The 23,589-nt window shown below is 36.8% G+C and overlaps 1 protein-coding gene across 1 annotated transcript in view; it reads right to left on the reverse strand.

Annotated features, from left to right (window-relative positions):
• Window positions 1-23,589, reverse strand: part of ZDHHC13 (zinc finger DHHC-type palmitoyltransferase 13) — a 31,109-nt gene extending 7,520 nt beyond the window's left edge. Inside the window, exons 1-12 of the mRNA XM_039361437.1 lie at window positions 23,435-23,589; window positions 20,952-21,094; window positions 19,123-19,245; window positions 16,348-16,425; window positions 13,574-13,718; window positions 12,238-12,302; window positions 10,548-10,710; window positions 9,808-9,933; window positions 8,543-8,676; window positions 5,772-5,872; window positions 2,770-2,894; window positions 421-483 (exon numbers count right to left, since the gene is read on the reverse strand). Coding sequence (XP_039217371.1) covers window positions 421-483; window positions 2,770-2,894; window positions 5,772-5,872; window positions 8,543-8,676; window positions 9,808-9,933; window positions 10,548-10,710; window positions 12,238-12,302; window positions 13,574-13,718; window positions 16,348-16,425; window positions 19,123-19,245; window positions 20,952-21,094; window positions 23,435-23,455 — 1,287 coding nt within the window. The 5' untranslated portion in view covers window positions 23,456-23,589. The remainder of the gene's footprint in view (window positions 1-420; window positions 484-2,769; window positions 2,895-5,771; window positions 5,873-8,542; window positions 8,677-9,807; window positions 9,934-10,547; window positions 10,711-12,237; window positions 12,303-13,573; window positions 13,719-16,347; window positions 16,426-19,122; window positions 19,246-20,951; window positions 21,095-23,434) is intronic.

Raw genomic sequence — 23,589 nt, forward strand, 5'->3', positions numbered from 1 at the left:
CAGTCCTAACAAGCAGAAATCTTTTCAGTAGCGATGAGGCACTGCTACCCATGTTCCTTTTAAAATTTTACTATTTGCAGAGAGAAAAGTTCTCAAAGTGGGTTCTAAAATACAGATAGTTAGATGTTAGTATTGAGCAAAATATAATTGCACATCCTCTAAGGAATGGCCAGCATAAAATTAGGCTCTCCAGAAAGAACTAATCTGTAAACATCTTTCCTCTAAGCATCTGACTGGCTACTAATAGGGTGCCAGACCAGATAATTTTTATATTTTGTTTTGATTTTATAGTACACTATATTCATGTTTAAAACAAAGTATAAAAATGCAAAAAAATAACTTAAAGAAACATTAAAAAAATATCATTAAAAAAAAACCTTAAAAAATAAAATTATATTAAGGCATCATTACTCAACTTACAAGGCATGATGTGCAGAATGTTCTGAAGTCCAAAAGGCCAGATTCTCCAAGGCTAATAATATTCTGAAAGACAGATTAAGGTTTTGCAAACATGTTTATATCTCAATGTTTCAGGGTATCATAACTTAAGACCTGCAAACTCTTAACAGACTTAATGTATTTCTACAACACAACAACTGCAGGGAGTTGATGACAGTTAAGATGGGATTGAGACTGTTCTCCATTTCAAGCCATAAATAATACAGTACTCTAACTGAAAACAGTTTTTTTAAAATGATTAATATGAAAATATATTTTAGGGAACTGGGAAGGCATAAAGGGCTCACAAAATTTATATTAAATAGACTTATGTTAATAAATATACATTATTATTATTTTTTTAATCCTTTTCTAAGCTAGTACCCTCCAGTACCCTTCAGTATGGGGACTACTGAAAATACTGGGCTGTTTTATAGTCTTTTTCAGGCAAGGAGTGATTATGACATTTATGGTACCCAACCTCAAATACTAATCATTTTTCTTTACTCTTACACTCCAATAGTCCATTTCTTCTATGCAGCAAGTAAATAATCATTAACCTGCTTATATATAATTTATTTCTAAAGATCCCACTGTAAATCTAGGTCCCAGGCAGGCACGGTTCGTATCTTATTTATGAATGTAAGCTATACGTATAGCACAAACGCCCCCCTCTACATACACACACACCAGCCACCAAGTAATATGTAGGCATGTTTGTGTTCAGGAAATATGATATAAAATTAACAGTCTTGGTGGACAGGGAAAAGAAATGTCTGAAGAGAAGAAAAAAAAATCCTTTCCTATTGTTCCCTTCTGAAAACTCTCTGTATAGGGGAGGAATGGATGGATTTGCACTTCAGGGCAGTGTTTTATCTTCATTCCTATACTGAATGGAAATGATATTACTACTATTAAAAAACTCAAACAGTGTCCTCTCCTTCCTTGCAGTCCCAAATTTGACACTTGTGTAAATTTTGTACTTCTTGGAGGACAAGGAACAAGCTTTCCTCTGTCTGAGCTATTCAAGGTACGTTTCTACCTAGTTCCCAATTACTATCTTGCCCTAATTCATAAATTCAGGAACATTTGAAAGATTGATAAACATTCTATTCAGATATTTCCAGCCACAAAAACAGGCTATTACCATTTTGTCACTCTATCAAAATTTTATCATTTTTGTCACCGGAGCTTGTTCCGTAAACAACTGGGGAAAAGCCTGTACATGACTTCAGAAACTCAAACCAGGTTGTCCTCGCTTAATGACACTGAACTTACAATGGCACTGAACAAGTGGTACTTTTGATCGATGTTTGAAGTTCTGGCTGTTTCAGCATCCAGGCGCTCAACAACTGGCTCAGAATGACAACCCAGAAGTCACATGATCACCATTTGCAACCTTCATTGCTGGCTTCTGACAAGCAAAGGCAATGGGGAGGCTAACAGGGGGTTGCAAATGGCAATCACGTGATGTCACGCTTAATGGGGTTCCCTTAACCATGGCAACTGGAAGAATCAGAATTGCCACTGCTAAGTCATGGAATATTGTGTTTTACGACTGTGTTGCGTAGTGATGGAAATTCCAGTCCCAATTACCGTCGTTAACCGAGGACTACTTGTACAAGCAAAAGCAAAGCATAGTTTAAGGCTTCCACTACAGTACACTGCCCAGTTACATTAACGGCCTTAGCAATCATGAAACTGGATATTCTCCCACATCATAATGACTCTCCATAGTGTGGCTTGGCTTTGTTCCTTTATATTTGAAGTACTGACTTTTCTCTGCTTCCAGAGTACAGGTAGTCCTCGACTTACAACAGTTCATTTAGTGACCGTTCAAAGTTACTGACACTGGAAAAAGTGACTTATGACCGTTTTTCACACTTACGACTGTTGCAGCTTCCCCATGATTGTGTGGTCAAAATTCAGATGCTTGGCACTGGTTCATATTTATGAGGGTGGCAGTGTCCCGAAGTCATGTGATCACTTTTTGCGACCTTCTCACAAGCAAAGTCAATGGGGGAAGGCAGATTCACTTAATAACTGGGTTACTAATTTATCAATTGCAGCGATTCACTTAACAACTGAGGCAAGAAAGGTCGTAAAATGGGGCAAAACACACTTAACAAATGTCTCACTTAACAACAGAGATTTTGGGCTCCATTGTGATTGTAAGTTGAGGACCACCTGTAACACTTTTCTCACTGGCAATACTTGATTAATTTTAAAGAAAACATAGCAAATGTTCAAATTTGCTGAGAAATATTGCTTTTCATTATTAATTGTTATACTGTAATTACTTGAAAACAACTACTGAATGTGTGAAAATACCTTTTTAATGTCTTCTTCTGTACTTGTAATAAATCCAGGATCGGTTCTGGCAGTTTTGTAAAAATAATAGATAAGGCCCACCATGCCAAAAAAGAAAGGAAGCTGTGAAGATGTGTCTGGAAAATGTGGCCTCCAGTTAAGGACTCTGTTTCCATAATTCACATATTGAAGTGCATAAACAGCCCTCCAAGCTATACTTCAAAGTTAAATAGCAACAACATCATGGCAGGAAGAAGCTATAAACAAATTCTAATGCATGTTTTAAAAAGCTTTTAAATTTACGAGAACCATATTTAGCACATTTCGTTGCTCATTTGATCAAAAATAGCAACCTAACCAAGCCAGGGTGGTGGGCAGGAGCAAAGCAGATAAAATATCTCAAAAATTAGGAATAGTACAATAAAGCACCAATAGATAATTGACACAAGTTTTGTCACCCATCATGAAATTGTCTTAGAGCTGCCAAATGCCTTTTGGTTTTGATAGATTTTTGTACAGACTCTCATTTTATGAAAATTGGAATAGCAATCCTGGTTTTCCTTGGAGGGAGGAAAATATGATTATACAAGAAAACAAAGTGTGTGTCGAGTATTAGTGTGCCAATTCCAAGCTCTTGTAATGAAGGAGCCCTTGGGAGAATCTATCAAATCCACAGCTGATGTATGACTAAAATATCTTAGTTTGAGACATAATTGTTCAGCCACAGGAAAACAAATCTTAGGTTATTTAATATGTGGCATTAAAAAAAGTTCAAAGAAAATGTGTTATCTAAAAGGTACCTATTTCCTCAGAACCCCTTTACTTCTTTATATAATATGATTTAAATGATTTTTCAGAAGATACATAAAACCTACTATGATCGATAGCTTAGTCAGTTGGGTGAATATCAAACAACATAGTAAATGCAATTTTGTGAAAGGATGCTTAAAAGTCATAAAGCAGAAGCCGTGACTGCAAAATTGCCAGATATCTTTCTCAGGAGCTAAGTAGATTTATGTGCCTTTGGCAGTTGGAATATGCCCAAATATTTCTCATGAACTTATTCATAAAAAACTATTAATAAGATCTCATTAAAAAGCATGCTAAAAGAAAAATTCTCTTTGGAGCTGGTAATTAAGAATAAAATACTGTTTAACAGAACAAATTAAATCCACTTTAAAACAATAATTATTTTTATTCTATTATATTTTTATTATTAAACATGATTTTTATAAACTGGATTGGATAAAAACAAAAAACTCTACAGTACAGAAGGTACAGTACAATATTTCATATTACTCATATTTTTTCTATTTTAATTTAAATTAAAAATTTAAATTGTTTAAGTTATAGTATTGTTTCAAACTACATATTTTAATATGCCCATGTTATGTTGTACACCAGTGAATATTGTATAAAAACTGAGTAAATAAACAATACACAAAGAGTTTGACTACAAAACACAACTCTGCACCAAATTTGAAGACAAACAGAACATCTTGTTCTGAGGCCAAAAAGAAATCTCACTTTGAAAAGTAGCTGGATTATACTATCCAGAAACTTTAGGGCAGGGGCCCCCACCCCTGGTCCGTGGACCAGTACTGGTCTGTGGCATGCCCAAAAGGTTGGGGATCTCTGCTTTAGGGAAATGCATCTTGAAGTTGAGAAGTACTGTAATGTTGTTTGCTATCTGCTAAAGCAGGGGTTCTCAACCTTGGCAACTTTAAGACTTGCTGGCTGAGGAATTCTGGGACTTGAAGTCCACAAGTCTTAAAGTTGCCAAGGTTGAGAACCCCTGTGCTAAAGGCTAGCTATTTTTTTTTTTTAATGCACAGATAACATAGCACAATGATTTGTGGTTCAGGTACCAGCTTTTTGTTAATCTCTTTGCTACTGATAATCATCTGCATTTTGTAACAATGTACTGTCCATGGTTTTTCCTTCTCATCAGCAGAAAAGGATACTGTCAAAAAGGTGGATGCATTTTCTAGATTTGTTGGTAGTAATCTAGAAAAATACTCAATACAAATAGAAGTTTTACATTTCTTTACAATTTTACAGTACTGAATGAATCCCACAGCCATGTTAATACTGGTAATACTGGGCCTAAATCATAGACCCAGATCTGAAAAGGAAACTTTCAATGGCCTCCAAATAGTCTCCATGCTCCACCAACCAGTGAAACAATGGCATCTACAGCACTCCATTTTAAAATTCAACGCACTTTTCTGTCTAGGTATCTTATCAGAAAAACACATACTTTTAAAGCTGCAGTTTCCCAGTAGCCAGTTTAGCAATTACTGGGTGATGAGGAAGAGGAGAAGGAAGGAGATGCAGCAAAAGCTGCACAGTGGCAAAGGGAAAAGATAAGGATGGGCCAATGGGATATCCAATATCTCAGGGGCTGCCACAAAGAAGAGGGAATCAAGCTATTTTCCAAGGCGCCTGAAGGCAGGACAAGAAGCAATGGATGGAAACTAATCAAGGAGAGAAACAACCTAGAACTGAGGAGAAACTTCCTGACAGAACAATTAACCAGTAGATCAACAATGCTCCAACACTGGAAGTTGTTAAAAAGATAGCCATTTGTCTGAAATGGTATAGGGTTTCCTGCCTGAACAGGGGGTTGGACTAAATGATCTCCAAGGCCCCTTCCAACTATTATTATTATTATTATTATTACATTGATGGAAAAGTGGCAGAAGCTGCATGGGGAAAGCAGGACAGACATGCCATTTTAAAAAGTCTACTTCTTTTTAGTTTATCCAGATTGTTGGCCATGAATAATAGTATTTTTTTTAGCAACTCATTTTTTTTCTTAGCAAATATGTTAAAGGTTTCATGGCAGCTTACAGTATAATATTTACAATTTATTTCCAGTGAACTTCCTTATAAAAATCAACACACACACACACACACACACACACACACACACACACATGCGCACGCGCGCACACACACACACACACACATACACTTTAAAGAAATTCTTCATTCTGTACTATTGTTTCAACAAAGGATATTAGGCAGGAAACAGATGAAACAGGTCCATAATATCCAAAAGATGGAACTAATCAAAAACGTTACTGGGAAATACTTTATTGTGTTGAATCCTATGAACAACCTAAATGAAACATTTAAAAGTATTTAATTTATTTAGTACATTTATATCCACCTATCTTTGGTATATATAGGATATCACCTAATTTTACACCCATAAGAAAACCCTAATGAAATAAGTTAAGCCGAGAAAGAGTTGCTGGTCTAAATTTACCCACTATTAGACACAAACATGCCAAGCAACGTTTACAAATGTTCAGTACATGAACTTCTCAGATGAATTAATACATTTATCCAAATGTATTTCTGCAATCGCTGCAATATCGCATGTAAGAATTTAGAAAAAAATTATCTATGTTTACATAAATTCAAAAACCTAGGTTTGTGATAAAAATCAAAGTAAAACACAAAGGAAAGAGAATACATAAACCCATATTTATTTGCATGCAAGATTTTTTTGAAACTCCAATGGATGCATGCACTCTAGAGAGACATATCTGATCACTGTCGTAGTATATTTACCCAATATGAAATAAATAATTTCATAATTGTAAAATAGGGATTTCATACATTTTCCATATGGAAGTGATTTCTGTTTAGAAAACACAATGTATGAAAAGGTCTTGGACAATATCTTGGAAACTAAACTGTTGCTATATTGACTTAAGACATAATGTTTTAGCTAAGCATTTTCGCTGGAACCTCGAACTTCTAAGAACATTTGTTATAAAAGGATGGTATTTTTACCTACAGTGATTTACTTTTCTGATCACCAGAAGATGGACTTGGTGGAAAAGGGAGCTGGACCTGGAAAAGGTTAAACCTCCTCTTTCAGCTGTAAGGCAGTTTCCTGTCCTCATAGACGAAACTTGCCTTCAGTTGCATATATTGACTTTAGCTGGTTGTGTTTTAACTTCTCCTTTACTTTACATTCTATTGCCATAACAAAAAGTTGCATTTGGAAGACAAGTGTGAAAATGGAAAAAAATTCTCTACCAGTACAATGAATTAATGTGAATGTTGACTCTTGAGGCACTTGGCTACATCTTAATCTTCTTTCCATCCTAAGCATCTTCTGTTGACCAGAAAGTATTTAGCTACTGTTCTTGGTTACCAGAGATGAAACTGACAGGAAACAGATTTATAAGCCACAAGAATCTGGCAGAAATTGTAAGGACATTAAACTGCTGTTGCTCATGCTGAGCATGACACAGTGAGGTAAATTACAAACGTAAGTTTCTGTCATGATGCTCAGAGTCTTTTTTGTGATTATAGCAGCATACAAAATTGATAAGCAAATAAAGATTATGTAGCAACACTTAGATGACAGTGTCATTTATCTCCACATTCATTCATGGACATCCATACCGACGGAACAGAGTGGGGTCAGTGTAAAAGGTTATAGCACTTTTCGCGACACAATGCAGTGCAAAGTCTGCATCTGCAAAATCAGCAGACACTCAGCTTCTTACAAAAATCATATTGGTAGCTACCGTATCCAGTTAATCAGTAGGAAAACATGTCTGCTCTGGATTTTAAGGCAGAAAAACAAATGGGGGGAGGCAATTTCAAAGGACCTCTTGGAGAAAAAGAGCAAAGCTCTTCTGTTTGCCATCTGAAGCAGGTGCCGAGGCCAACCTTGTGGGAAGCGAATCCACTTCTCAATGCAGAATCATCGGGGAAGGAGAGCCTGGCCTTCCCTGCCCAGCTCTGGATGGAGTAGTTTTCCCGGAGCGTAGCATCCTTCCATATGAAGCGTCCTTCCTTTCCTCCCTTCTGCCGGGAGAAAAACGGCAGAAAGCAGGGCTGCCATTTCCAGAATGGAGAAGGGAGATGCCCGCTGATGTAGGGCGGCAAGAAAGTGCACGCAAGAAAGTGCGGTGGCAACAACGGAGGGCTGGTGGACGAATACCAGGGCTGATGGAGGGAGGCAGCAGGGGAGGCTTGCGCAGATTTATCATAATTGGTTCACCAAACTCACCAAAAAATTAGGTATCGGTTCTGCCGAACTGGTGCAAATTGCCTGAATCCCACTACTGCCCTCACCTCTTGCAGAATGTGTTGTGACATAGGGACAAAGCAGCATCTTGCTAGCTGTGATAAGGCAATGCATTCTCAAACCACCCAGTAAATGCAGGATGGGAAACTTATCTTGCCTGTTTTCTATTTAGGAGAAACAAACTTTTGGGTTTGTGCTCTTTCAGCTGTCCATTCTCTCTCCTTACTTGTCTTCTTGTGGATATTGTCTAGAATTTCTGGAAGTTCTACATAGTTGAGACCCCAAAGTGCCCACTCTGTCAAGTGGGGGGGGGAGGTGGAATTTTGACAGGTTTTCAGTTTTGTGTTGCATGAAGGCTCAAACATGGCACTGTCACTTGCCTCTTCCATGTTCTGTCCCTTCAGATTCTTCAGTCAATGTCCTCCTCCATTTTCTAGGTCATTCTCCTAGTTTAGCTTGTGGCTCTCCTGAAGGTGGTTTCCTGCTGGCATGCTGATTAGCCAGTATGTGGCTGCCAGGGAGATGCTTTTGTGTGGAGGGAACTAATGGAAAACTATTGCTTCCCCGAGAAGGCAGTATACAAGACTGAAAGGAAGGTGTTTCCTCCATGGGACAGGAAAAAATGTTAAGTTCAGTCTTAACTCTATCCTTCCCTGTTGATTTCATCTCCAGGAACCAAGAAAAGAATATACTACATGCTGCAGAAATAAATATAAGAAAACTAGAGATGCCTACCTTGCAAAGAAAGACAGAGTAACCAAGATGAAGATCAGCAGGCTTCCTTTCAACAGCCATGAGTCAGAATTTAAGCTTGCTACATATCCTACTGTCCATATCAATAGCAACGATGAGCCAAACAATAGCAAAAACTAAATAAAATAAAATAAAAAAACTTCATTACAAAATGAGAAAAATTGAGCAAAAATATAGTGCATGGAAAAGGGAAAAAAACCTCAGATCTCCCAAATTTACATAGTAGCCTCATATATAAATCTGAAAACAAATTTCTTCTGTTAAATGTGATATTTCACTTTGGTTCTGTCTCTGAACTGATTGCTGTCTTCTATCCATATTATTATTATTACTGTTAGTTGCACTGTCAGCCAGATGTTCAGACTGAATTTGGTAGCACCTATCAACTCCTTCCCTAGTAGCTGGAATAGTTGTTTGATAGTGTTGGCACAAGATGTAAGCTGTTCTAAATAAAGCTGTCTTTGCAATTGCTTGATAGTGATTTTGTCAATGTCGGTGGTATTCAAGTGGTGCTCCAGATGTTTTGGGATTGCATCTGGAGCCCTACTTGAACACCATCGGCATTAACAAAATCACAATAAATCAATTATTATTAAAGTTTTAAAAACATGCAAAATATAACTTCATCAATTTCTTAATATAAAGACCTACACATATTTAACAAATCTACGTAACTAAGCTTGTTGAATTATTTTGATATCTCCTTGATCTAGTTCCTAAATATCTTAAAACACCTCTGTCTGTTTTAAACATAAATACATATTTTAAAAAATGTGGAATGAAAAAGGCACCAGCAAAAGCAACAGCTGAGTAGTAATTCATATAATGCCCAAATGAAATAGAAACAGAACAGGCTGGTTTTGCAGCAAAATCAATAGATTTAAGGATATATTTCCTATTTTTTTTCTTTGTTACTACCGAAAGGGAGAGAGCTAGAATTACTGCTCCAAAGAAATTAAGTAAAACCCTTCTCACAGCACTTTTGGATATATTGGCTATCAATTCTTTACACTCCACAAAAACTCTTTTCCTCATCTGTCTTTATTCTTTGCTTTCCTCATTTATATTCTGCCAAATTTTTTAATACTGACTCTACCAGGCAATTCCAAGGCTATTTTTTTTGTGAATTGCAACCATTTCTATCTGAAATATCTCTTTTGATAGTAGTAAAACTTATTATGGTCAATACTCAGCAACAATTCTTGTCTAGAAAATTGCATTTCATCATTTGTTTCAGTTTACGGTACCTCATTTTTTTCCAGAAACCGAAGAAACATTGATGTTCTTCTAATCCTAATTTTTTCTTCTTCATCAAGTATGTGAATAATTATACGATTTTTCGTTTGAAGAGCAAGGTCAAGTGGTCTTTGTCCCTAAGGTGAAAACAACATTATTTAAAAACAAACAAACAATATAAATAGAAAACAGATCTTTTGGCCTGCTTCATTTTAAAATCCTACCTTATTACTACGAAACTTGAATAAGCATAATGTTGCATATATATTGCATAATGAGAAACCTATCCCAATGTTTAAAATCTGGAGTTGGAAGGATAAATAAAATGTTAATACTCAAATGCATTAATGACAACATGATGAGCTATTTTAACATAATCACCTTTCATGTACAATCACAGCTTCCCAAGTTAAAATTAGTTTGTATATTCTAGAAAGTACATTTTGTAACAAAATAAAGATCAACAGAGATACAAACTTTATTTATTCTGAAGATCTTAGAAATTACCCTGAGCTAATTAAACAATTTATTTTATCTGAAATGGTATAGGGTTTCCTGCCTGAGCAGGGGGTTGGGCTAGATGACCTCCAACGTCCCTTCCAACTTTATTATTATTAGTATTAGTAGTATTAGTAGTATTAGTAGTATTTCAGTCTAGTCTCTTGTTAAAAACTTCCAATGTTGGAGCATTCACAGCTTCTGGAGGCAGGTGTTTTACTGATTAATTGTTCTAACTGTCAGAAAAAAATACCTTGGCATTTTTGATATCCAGACTGGATCCAGCTTCTAGCAATACATCTACAGCATTAATGTTTCCTGCTATAACAGCCCAATGCAAAGCAGTGTTCTTTTCTATATTGTCTACAGCGTTGACAATTGGATTAAACTTTACTAGAAAATTTGTAGGTTCTCGCCTTTGTGAAAATAAAAATGTACAAATTAGAAAAGCAAAGATACTACAACTTTTAATAAGACAATATTTAGATAATTTATTTCTATACTGCAATAACAAACCTGCAGTACTGATACTGAAGACAAAATACAAGAGTAATAATTGCATATTAATAGGTTGAAAGGACTATAAAAGTGTATTGGGATATGAATAGAGAATGCATATAAAAGAATGAATGTTGCAAAATGAGGAGAGAAAGAATTTATATAAGGAGGAAAACAAAGTTAAAAGAATGTGGTGAAAGAGAACAAGGAATGGGTAAGACTCAAAGAGACATGGAAAAAGCAGAGCAATGTTGATAGAAATTAAAATTCTGTATTATAAGTGGGCAAAAAGAGTTAAAATAGTAATATGAATGGAATTAAAAATAAAAGGGCTAAAATTACTTGGAATGAAACTGAAATGAGGACCTGTTGGGAGGAACATTTGAAATCTGCACAGCAGTAATAACAATATCTCAAAGAGCAGAACTGAAACAAATGCCATACATGCTAGCATCTAAAAAAAAAAAACCCATGAAAGAAATGAAACAATAAATGTTGTGAGAATGTTGAATAGTAAGACTGCAGATGTAAACAGAGCAATTAAAGAAATGTTAAATATGTGTGGTTTTCTTGTGGAATAATTTACAACTTGTTTAACATGCATGTTAAGATTGTATTAGTGTCTAATGACCGGAAGAATGTTGTTATTGTTCATTATAAAAAAAAAGAAAAAAAGACAAAGAATAAATGAACAGTTACTTACAGGATTTAGTTAAGTGTACCAGGGAAGATATTTGACAGAATTCTGATTGCAAAGGTACAAGAGGTGATAATGAATACAACCTGAAAATGTAATCTTGCCAGGGAGAAAGCAGGCCAGATTTTGCTCTGCAGCAAGGTAGTGACAATACGTGAATGTAAGAAAGTTGGTACAGTTTACATTTATAGATTATGGAGAATGATGTAAATAGGTTTGAATCAGGGACTGTGTTGCGTGAATGTAGAGTTAAAGACTGGTTGTGGTATGCAGTAATAACAAAGCAATTTGAAGGAACCAAAGCATTTACAAAATGACTAAAGTCCTTAGCAAATAATTCAATAAAGTAGTTCAATATTATAATATTCTAGGATGAGATAGGAAAATGGTTTTACACTGTAAACTTTATCCTACAAAGATGTTTCCAAAAACTCTAAATTTCATTCAAAAATATGAAAAACTAAACAAGAAAAAAAAAGTAAGAAATTTGAATTAACTTATCAAAATAATTTCCTTTGCAATACAGAAATCAGCATGAAATAAAAACAAATTCTTTCCTCAATGTCATACTATTGTAGCTCAGTTATGTATTTTATAAAACTTTTTTTTCAGGGATTAAACAGCTGAGAACAACTGCTTTGGTAACAAATAATGTAACTTGTTTTGCCTTCCTGAAAGTAATACAATCTTTTTTGTATTCTCCCCTTAGACATTTTCACTGAATTGAGCAGTAGCAATCATTACTCACCCAATTACTTTGTGGGCTGACAGCATAAGAGGGGTATATCCATTAAGGTCAGTAGTATCTACACTCTAAATATGACAAAATATTAACATTTCAGGAAATGGAATTAACCACCCAACCAGAAACTGAAGCCATAAGCCCATAGCAAATGCAGTGAATTCAATTAATGTTCTGGGTTTCATGAATAATCTGTAATTTAGTAGTACTTTCATTATGGCCCAGGTGCCTTGCAGTTTATTTTAATATAGGCCCATAACATAGATCTTTGCGGGATTTTAAATAGTCAACTTTTAAAAATATTTTTCAGTATTACAATACTGGCTGACATTCCCAATATCCCAATATGAATCTGCCTATAAGATCTTTGATAGAGATCCTCCTGAGGATCCTGTCTCCTAAGGCCAGGGTCCCCAACCCCTGGACCATGAACTGGTATTCCATGTCTGTTAGGAACCAGGATGCACAGCTGGAGTTGAGTGGTGGGCAAGCAAGTAAAACCGAAACCATTCTGCCCCCCCCCCAGGTCCCTGGTGCCAAAAAGACTGGGGACTGCTGCCCTAAGGAGTTCGGTGATCTCACCAGAGAGACTTCTTAATGCTAGCATTCCTTCTGTGGAATACCTTCTCCCTGAATATTCAGATCACCACTTTGATGATGCAGCTCTGTATAGAAGTGAATGCCTGATTCTGAAGGTATTGGAAATACTAAGTTTAGGATCTGCTCTTGCTCAATGGTGCCATTACATGTAGTCTTCAACTTACAGCCATTCGTTTAGTGACTGTTTGAAGTTACAATGACACTGAAAAGTGACTTATGACAGTTTTTCATACTTAACAACAGCTGTGGCATATTCATGGTCACATGATCAAAATTCAGATGCTTAGCAACTATGATGTATTTATGACTAGTGTAGTATCCCAGAGACCTGTGATCACCTTTCGTGAACTTCTGACAAAGTCAAGTCAATGGGCAAATCAGATTCGCTTAACCACCGGGTTGCTAACTTAAAAAACTACAGTGATTTACTTAGCAACTGTGGGAAGAAAGGTCGTAAAGTGGGGCAAAACTCACTTAACTGTCTTGCTTAGCAAAAAAAATGTTAGGCTTAAATAGATAAGTCAGGAACTACCTGTACTGCTGATACTGTATTCTGTTTATTCCATTTTTTTTAATTCTTATTTTTGATCTATGCCAAAAACAGCCATTTGGAATGGAAATTCCTAACTAATTAAACATGCAAGAAATCTTTATACCTGTGCAGTTATAAAATTTGGAAGCCAAGACATATAAGTATTAATGCTTGCTACATGATTAATTACAGCACTATATAGTCACATACCTGACCCTTTGATATGAGATAAGCTATGATAGGCATGTGTTGAAAAAGCACAGCTAAATGCAGGCTGCTGTATCCTTCTCCATCAATAAGGGTTGGATCCGCTCCATATTTTAACAACAATATGGCCATAGATAAATGCCCTTGCCTAGAAAGAGAGAGCATGTTTAATTTTAAAACATTTTCTTACGGAGACAAAATAACATTATTTCTAATGGAAAAGAAACACCAGGGGGGCTCTAAATTCCAGAATTTATATTTAAATCTCAGAGTAAGAATGAAAGCTAACAAAAGCAAAGATATCCTAATTATGGAACAATGGTAACCAAAATATGTCTAAGCTAATATAAATGATTAAATATAGAATAAAAATAATTTCTTTAAAAAATTAAGAAAAAAAAGGAAAGTAATGTTATGGAACAAACACATAAGAAATTGATTTATCTCTAAAACTGTTATTGTTTTTTAAGTGTCAGCCGAGAACTAGTAATAGCCAAGTGCAAATCTCAGCTTTGTCCCACTCTCCCTCTGCTACCCACTACTGTATCCACCCCTCCACTGGCTTTTTTCGCTACCATCTCCTCGCTTAGAACAATAGTCTGGTGCATACAGGTGACCTATGTATGGATGAAACACATATGCTCTCATGTGACCCCCAAGAGACTGCAATCTTTATTTATGTCACAAATCAGTTGTCAGGCATCTGTCATGAGTCAGTTGCCAAGCATCTGAATTTTCATCACATAACCTTGGAGATGCTGCAACAGTTGTGTGAAAAAAGATCATAAGTCACTTTTTTCAGTGCTGTTGTAACTTTGAATGGTCACTAAATGAACTGTTGTAAGTTGAGGACTACCTACATAGTAAGTCACAAATAAAGCCCAAGAGATCATTCTAACTAACTATGGGTTGTCCTCACTTAAAAATCATTTATTCAGCAACCCCTTGAACTTACAACAGTAGTGAACAAATGGTAGTTATCCCTAGTCTTAAAAGTTCCAGCCTTTGCAGCACCCCGCATTCCTGCGATTAAAATTTGGGCACTTGGCAGCCTATCTACACAAACTTCAACTCCACCCATGCGCCTATCAGCCCCATCTCTGCCCTTCAGAATGCCCTCCACTCTGCCACAGAACCCTGCTGCCCTCTGCCATCCCCAGCCCAGTATCTTCTTTCTCCTGCTACTGGCCCATGATCCAGGAGCCGGGCAAGGGTGTAGCCAGGGGATGCATGCAGCGAGTACAGCAAAGTGGCAGATTCTGATCTGCCAAAGAGAGCTTGCTGGGTCCTGCTGAGGAGGAGGCAGCAAAGGTGGTGGCAGAATTGGACAAAATGGAATGATCAGGGAAGGCTTCAGCAAAACTAAGGTGAGCCTAAGGATGGCAGAGGCCCTGTGCTTGCTCTTGTCCAGCTTTCCTCCTGCAAAGCTGTGCAAAGGGCCAGCAGCTTCAAGCACACTGAAGTCCACAGACAGGTTTTCCAGGAGCGCTTCTGGTGTGTGCTTTGGAGTGCACATTAAAAGTTGTCCTGGAGAGCTGGCTTGCAGGATTCAATGAGGCGTGGAGGCAAAACCTCCACCAACAAAACCTATCCTCAGGCCCTCAGCTTGTTCTTCACTCTAGCAATAGAAATTCTGATCCCAATTAGGGTCATTAAGCAAAGACTATCTTCAGTATGGAAGACAGGAACATGGGAAAATGTTTGGCCTGCAAGATATCAGCACAAAACCACTCAGAGCATTGACTAGGTCAGGGGTAGGCAACCCAAAACACTCAAAGAGCCACTTGGATCCGTTTCCCACCAAAAACAAAACACTGGGAGCCGCAAAACCCTTTTGATATCTAAAAGGAAGCTAACACTGCATATATCCTTTTTTACCTTTATTATAAGTGTGTGTGTATGTGTGTGTGTGTGTATGTGTATATAATAAAGATAAAAAAGGATATATGCAGTATTATCTTCATTTTAGATGTCAGAAGGGTCTCTGTCTCTCTCTGTGTCTCTCTTTCTCTCCCTCTCTCTCTCTTTTTCTCTCCCTCTCTCTCTCTCCCCCCCTCTCTCTCTCCGATCTTCTGCCCACCTGGCAAGCTGGCTTCAAACTGTTCTCCAACAAACTCAGGGTTAGGCAACCTCGGTTCTTTTATGACTCATGGACTTCAACTCCCAGAATTCCTGAGTCAGCATAGCTGGGCTAGTTAGCTCTCTCCTGCCTTTCCTGTTTCCTGCAGAGATGCAGCAAAGGGAGGATCTCAGCCCAATAAGCTTTTCAGCTCCTCGGAGAACACTGTGAGTCCACTCTCTTTTTTACACACACACACAGAGAGAGGGGGGGAGAGAGAGAGAGAGAGAGAGAGAGAGAGAGAGAGAGAGAGAGAGAGAGAGAAGCAGGGAGGCGCAAGTGCCACTCTCTGTCTCTGTCTGCAAAATGGCAGAGGAGGCTGGGAGCCGCAGGGGAAGGCTCAAAGAGCCACATGCGGCTCCGGAGCTGCAGGTTGCCGACCTGTGGACTAGGTTTTCCTGATGTTCACTTCTTCTTATGACAGTCTTCTTAACAACTGAGTGGCTTCTATTTCTCAGCCCCATTTTTTGTATATAGAAGGACAGGAGTCTAGGTTGACCTAAAAACCCATTGAAGCAAGTCTTTGGCTGCAAGATGAAAGATGCAAATTTTAAAGTCACTGTCACAAAATCAAAACTTCAGTTTGCCGTAATGTATCACAATACTATACAGGCAAATGTAAGCATTTAAATAATCAAAAGAAGGATTCGCTGCAAACCTAATTGCCCAATGAAGTGGAGTTGAGTTTAAATCTCCTCCTAGTTGATCGACTACTGCACCTTTGGAGATAAAATACCTGTGTGATAACAAAGGAAAATTGGTTCATAAATACATGATGAATTAACACAGTGTCAAACTGCACTGTTAACATCCAAGGAAATCCTTTTATATAAGACATATACAGATAATCCTTATCTACCGTTTGTTTAGCAACCGTCTGAAGTTATAACAATGCAACCATTGTTTACAACCACCACACTGTCCTGCAGTCACATGATTGCTATTTGCATGCTTCCCAAGTGGCTTGCAACAAGCAAAGTTAATGGAGGATCTGGAAGGAAAATCATGTTGCACTCACATGATTTTGTGTTTAGTGATTATGAAGTTGTTAGTCCCAACTGTGGTCATTGTGAGGACTACCTGTATATTAAGTTTGATTGAACACTTCTGCTGAAAGTGAATTATTCCCTGGCTTTTTATGCACAATATTTTTAGAAATAAAATTATTTAATATTTAATAATATAATAATACATTCTTAGAAAGCAGCTTTGTCTGCAGTGCAATCAAAAATCCCTTTATTATTAAATATGGGTACAGATAATAGAGAAATATTTTAAAAGTCACAAAATAATTTTGACAAATCTATTAATACAGGAGTCTTAATAAATAATACAGTGGTACCCTGGTACCCAACTGTTTTAAAACTCATCAAATTTGGTATTCGACTCATTTTGATGCGAAAATGTTGTCCCAGTACTCATTGTTTTTTGATACTTGGCATGTTGCAATAGGAAGAGGGGGATAGCTGCGGAGAATGGACAGGAAGTTGGCCATGTTGGGAAGTCACTGACATAGGAAAGGGGGCAAACAGAAAGTTCATCTCAGCCTAAACCAGTGGTTCTCAACCTTTTTAATGACGCGACCCCCAACCGGTCGTAAGTCGAGGACTACTCAACCGGTCATAAGTCGAGGACTACTCAACCGGTCGTATGTCAAGGACTACTCAACTGGTGCAGCACCGTTTGCAGAATGGGACTTTTGGCAGGCTCAGCAGGGCAGAGACAGCCTGGACAATTCCTATTGGCTTTTGAAAGCCAATAGAATTAGACTCTATCCAAGAGAGTCTATTCTATTGGCTTTCAAAAGCCAATAGAATAAAAGGGAGTAGCACAGCTAAGGAAAAGGGGAAAAAAATGGCGGACTGCGTTGTTTGGCGACCCCCGTGAAATGGTCGTTCGACCCCAAATGGGGTCCCAACCCACAGGTTGAGAACCACTGGCCTAAACAAAGGGTCATGTGGTAAGTCAGGTGATTTGGTACTTGTCATTTTTAGTACTCTTTGCACCTCCCATAACCAATTAATGACAAGTACTGCAGTAACATTGTATAGTTCAAAAACAGGAATAAACAAATACCAACAGACAAATACAAAAAAAATCTATTATAAACTACCGAGTTAGTTTTTTCTCTTTTCTTTTAGCAGAAGTCCTCTATATATCATTCTTGTGAGCTTATACTAAATCCTCTAGGTTTAAAGTGGTTTTTCTCAAATAACATAATTCTGCTACTGGAAACAGCCCTTCTATGAAAAGATGGTTTCCCAAAGCAGAAAATGTTTTCCATCCTATCATTTTAGTTTAGTCATTTACAATATCGACAGTAAAGATTCAAAATATTTAAAATTATGAAATGAGCTTTATGTATTTCTTCACTTCTAAATCTAGACAAATTGGAATCCTAACTCTTAAAAAAATAATGGATTTCCTTCTGTTTAACTTGGTTTCACTGAAAAGGATGACAGTTTTTCCATTTGGGATAAGTTGATGGGCCTCTCTTTATAACCATCGAAGCAAGTTTATCATCATTTTTTCCAAACAGTGAGCAACTTTGCACTCAACTTTCATATTGGACCATCACCATCAGCATCATCAATTAAACTTATATGCTGATAGTTTATTTGATATTTAATTGATGATGATGACGTATATCATCTGTATTTCATCTGTATATTATTTTCTCTTTTACATTTCAGAATTATATACTTAAATTGAAAAAAAATCACCAATATGTATTTTATTATATTTAAGATATTTACCATTAAACTACATTTACCTTTAGTTTTGAAACATTTTCTTAGCTACTGAATAATTGTCCTTAAGCAGAGCATTTATTTGATTCCCACTTATGCAAAAGGCCTTCAAGATTCTCCCTTCTATTACAAACATTTATAATAAGTATATTTGTAAATCTACAATGAAGTGTAATGCTTATTGTATTATTTGCAACAACCCTATAAGAGTTTAAAAATTTATACTAATAAACACACTGTAATTTTTTTTTATTGTCACAATATTTATACAATATGGAGTTGAGTATTTCTGAAATACAATAGCAACTACTGGTAGCACCAGAATGTCTTGACACTAAGCGAAAAGCAGTTGTAAAATGTGAAGTCATGTTACTGAAGCATTTAGCAATGGCAAACCTGGAACTCCTCATTGCCATTGTTAACTAAATCCTACCAGTTGTTAGCCAAGGACCCACCCAGCTTTGATTAGGTAAGGGACTGATTTCTCTGCCTTCTCTTCAACTCCTCCCCCCAACCTCTGCCCTTTTGACTGCCTGTCCACCTGCTACTAGCAGCACTGCCCACCACTGCTACGTTGACTGCAATGTGCGCCATTACTGTACTTCTTTCTGTCTCTGTTTCTATACTAGCCAAGCCCTTCTTTTGCTCATAAAGTTTGATAAATTCATATACTGACAACTTACTTTACAAGATCCAACCTATTATTGATTGCTGCCCAATGAAGAAGTGTCACATTTTCTTTGTCTGGTTGCCTTACATCATATCCTGCTTCTACCAAATCTCGACATCGCTCTAACAGACCAAATCTGAAATAAAAATATGAATTTGGATGGTTAGAAGAAACTTTGGATGTTTATGTCTCTACTATAACACTGATTGGAATGTAGTTTTAGACAGTGTTGTGACAGGATACTATATCTATTATATTTATTGAGGTTTTGCGTAATTATCTCTCATAACAAAATTAGCTTGGTGTACTAATTAAAGGCTCTAGGACACAAACGAAAAGACAATGAATTTGACCCATGCCTTAGGCATGAAATGAGCTAAATTATTTTGCAATGATAAACCAGTTCCAAAAAAGATGGCAAAGAAAATTTCATGAAGTGTCCACATACTCGTCCATTTAATTCCAGGAATTAAAACTGTCTTAAAGGGACAAAAATAAACAAAATATCCTCATAGGCATCCCAGCATAAAAATGCTTGAGATGTACTATTGAATAGTGGCAAATATATGTTGCTTGGTTATTCCAAACAATAGTAAAACAAAAGGAAGCAAGAATCTATATTCTAACATTCAAAAGTTCAGAACAATATTCTGACATCCAATATTCTGACATCCAAAATTTTTCAAAAATTCATCTGTATGTATAAGACATAATGTGATTTTAGTTTTGCTGTAGTGCAACATATAAAGCAATAATTAGGCCATTCTGTGTTACAGCTCTTAATTGCCAGGAGTTCAGCAATGTACAAGTTTCAGAAGTATATTAAAATTTGTTTAAAAAATACTCCAGATTTTCTAAAATGAAGCTGTAGATTTCTAACTAGCAACTGATACTAATTATTGGTCATACCTACGAAATAGTTTCCTGCTTTATATTTAAGATGTGGTAGAACCTGTCTGACCTTATTTGCGCTTGGAAGGTAATCAAGACCAGGTCTGGTTAGTAACTGAATGGAAGAACATCAGAAAAAACAGGCTTTTAAGCTAGAGTGTGAAAATTAAAAAAAAGTTCCTAGAAAGGAAATGGCCAATTATACCTATATTATTTTGCCAAGAAAATTACATGGATGGGTCCATGAAGTCACACTGAGCTCTAGTTGAAAGAGAATTGTGCTATTTTCTTATTTGCTTCTTTAAACGTCTTTAGTATTTAGATACCCAGCTAACTATTCATTTCTGTTACATAAAGATTCTACTCTCTCTCTACATGGAAAAGACTGGCACTGGCTTCTTGTTAAATCTAATTTCTAGTTAGCTAACCATTTTTTTTCAAAAACTGAAATTAAAATATTGATCTAACTTTTTAACATTTATAAATGAAGGTTTTAAAATTATTACTTACTTCAACTATAAGTGTGTTCATATTTCTTAGGTATACACTTTGCCATTCCAAATCTGGTAAAGATATTATTATGCAAACTACATCTGTACAAAAACTTCATCGTGGTTTACAATTGCTATAGAAAGGTTTGTATAAAAGAGTAAACCAAACCAAACCATATTGTGATTCAGTGATATCTGAGCTTATCAAACATAAATACTAACTTCTTCTCACAAAGCCCTAGAAACAGAGCTTGGAATATGTGAGACAACTTATTTTTCTACAATAAATAGACCTTGTTCCAGCTGTAGAAATCATTCAGTTATATTCTCTGTTAACAACCTCTTTTATATCCACACACTTTCCTATATTTTATTTCCTATAAAATATACTTTGGCTAACATTTGATTTGTATTTTATAATTGCGGTATAAGAATAAATGTGATGTTTCAAGAAACCTACTGGGTTGCTTTGACAATGTCACAATTACTGTAGTCCTCCACAAAAGGCAGCATGTCATGTTCTTTTGATACATTTTTATCTTCATACGAAGTAGGCCAAGTGTGGCCATGATGACGAAAGGGCCCGTGGCTGTGACTTTGACACTGAAAATTAAAACAAATAATTAATACATTTCTTGATCCAAAATTTAGGCCAGTACAAATTGTATCCTTGCAAGTAATGAGGAAACTGTGTTTTTGTGCCTTGGGATATCATTCTGTTATTAAATGATTACCATAAATACAAAAAGAGAAAAATATATCACAAAGAAAACTCCACATTCAATTATGTTCTAATAGAATATGATTATTTGTCCTTTTACAGAAATCCTAGGAAAAGATGTGAACAAAGTGTACCTGCCTGAAAAACAGATTAGTGGGAATTCATGCCTAAAAAGAGTAACATAATGGGATAATGGAAAGAGTAACTCATACAACAGCATAGCCCAAACCCAAATTAATGGCCAATTTTACTTCAAAATAAGGGACAACAATATATAAAAAGTTACATGTTTTCTTCTCAACTATGGTTCTGAATAAAATCTCCTTTCTGATCCTAATGTTGGTTTTGTGGAAATACCCCAATTGCATCACAAATACCACCAAAGCAACAAATGATTTTGCAACTGCGCCGACAACCACCACCACCAGATCCCATGCTATTTTGCTAACAAAGGAATTAATTTCAGCATCCACAAATAGGAACTTGCTCAACTAGGAAACTGAAATAAAATCAATCAACTATCCTTTGAATGGTGTTGTAAGGAACCTAAATAAATTAATTACTCTTGGTGTGCACCTGCCTTGGGATGAAACATATAAGTGACAATTGCATGATATTAGGCCTTAACCAAAGTGAGCAATTTAGTCTTGTTTGATGCATTTATTCTGTAGTACTCAAGATGTGATGTTGAGCATCTTAATTATTTTTTACATCAGGTGGATAACACTGTATTAGATAGTTACAGGAAATAACAAACTGCTGCCTTGAGAGAATCTCAAAATAAATAATGTTTCGGGCAGGGCAGTGATGGGACTGACAATTTTTTAAAAAAGATTTTACTAAATAACTTTTCCCTTCTATTAGGTAAATATTGTAACTAAAAAAGATTATCTTGACATCTCCAAGAGAAGCATATGGGCCAATTATTGCTGCTTAGTTTAATACCAGGAAATTTTCAATCAAAGTGTGAGCCATTCTTTTCCACAGAAACACTTTTGGGAATACCTGGCTTCAAAAAACAATTCCTTGCTAACTGATACAGCAAAAACCATTCATGAAAATAGTTTTTGGAAACAGTAATACAAATACTATTAAGTCAGATAATTTTCATTTTTAAAAGATAAGGCTACCTTTCATAGTTGTATTTGACATATTCCCAATCATGGCAAGAGGAAATAATCCTTTCAAACATTATAGTTATTTTTTAAAAGACAGACACCCTGATACCTTGTTCAACTAAATATTTTTTTCAAGATTTCAGTATGGTAATCAAAAGATCTAGTAGACTTAGTAGGGTCTTCGGGTCTCAATAACTGTACATAGAAAACATTTGTGTTGAAAACCCACCAATTATTTCTGTCTATGTGGTGCTGGCTTTTCTACCTTCTGATATTCTGTCAAATCCAGTAAATTTCCTATAATCGGGAAAACTGAATCACAGCTCTCCATGTGGAGGCATATAGGCAAGCTAGACCCCGCATCAAGTTGGGTTTGGGACTGCATGTACAGTAGGAAGTATTCTTTCTGAGATCCCAAAGGGGCTTTTTCAAAAGGAAACTGGACTTTGTTTTTGCTTAAAGCCGTTTCACTTCCCATCTTCAAGCCAAAATAAAGGAAGCCTTTTGAAAAAGTTGCCTTCGGGAAATCAGAAAAGAAGACTTCCAACTGCCTTTGGAACAACCATCATCTGGATGACTGGGAATCTCCATCCTGGGATGTTCCTGCTGGGTCAGGAGACGGGGCAAGCAAGCAGTTCACCACAGTGGGACTTCATTAATCCATAATTTCTCCCTACACGAGTGATCTCCCAAAGCAGTTCTACTACAATGAATTTGAGCACATTTTTTCCCCGACACCGCCTATTTTAACCCCTCCTTTCTCATTCGGGGATTTAAATAAACTTTCTTGTGCTAAGTACATCTGCCCGGAGATGAAGGGGGATAACGAAGTTGTGCCCATTTGCTTCTATTAGTTGTAGCTCCCACCTTGACAATCCTTCTACAAATGAAGCTGGGAAAGTGCCGGAGATCGGTGGCTGATCTCGACTTGGGGGGGGGGGGAAGAACCGCGTTCAACCTTGGCCCCAAACTCCTTCGAGGATCACGTGGGAATCAGCGGGACTAAAAAGCAGCGAACACCCTTGTTGTACTTCCTGCCTGCCTTACTTCTAGGCCTCCTCTCGGGCTCTCCTTCATCTCGCCTTCCCGCCATTTGCTGCTTACCTCGCGGCCGGCGCCCTCCATGGTCAGCGGTCCAGAATCACCGCTCGCCCGGCGCTCCGAGGAGTTTCCTGGTCCGACTTCCTGGTTACGGCCAGAAACACACCCTCGGACAGGCCCCCTCGAAAGAGAAAAGGAGGAGCTCCGGTCACGCCCAC

Source organism: Crotalus tigris, unplaced genomic scaffold (genome assembly GCF_016545835.1).
Source record: "Crotalus tigris isolate CLP2741 ecotype Arizona unplaced genomic scaffold, ASM1654583v1 scf7180000019267.1258330, whole genome shotgun sequence".
Lineage (NCBI taxonomy): Eukaryota > Metazoa > Chordata > Lepidosauria > Squamata > Viperidae > Crotalus > Crotalus tigris.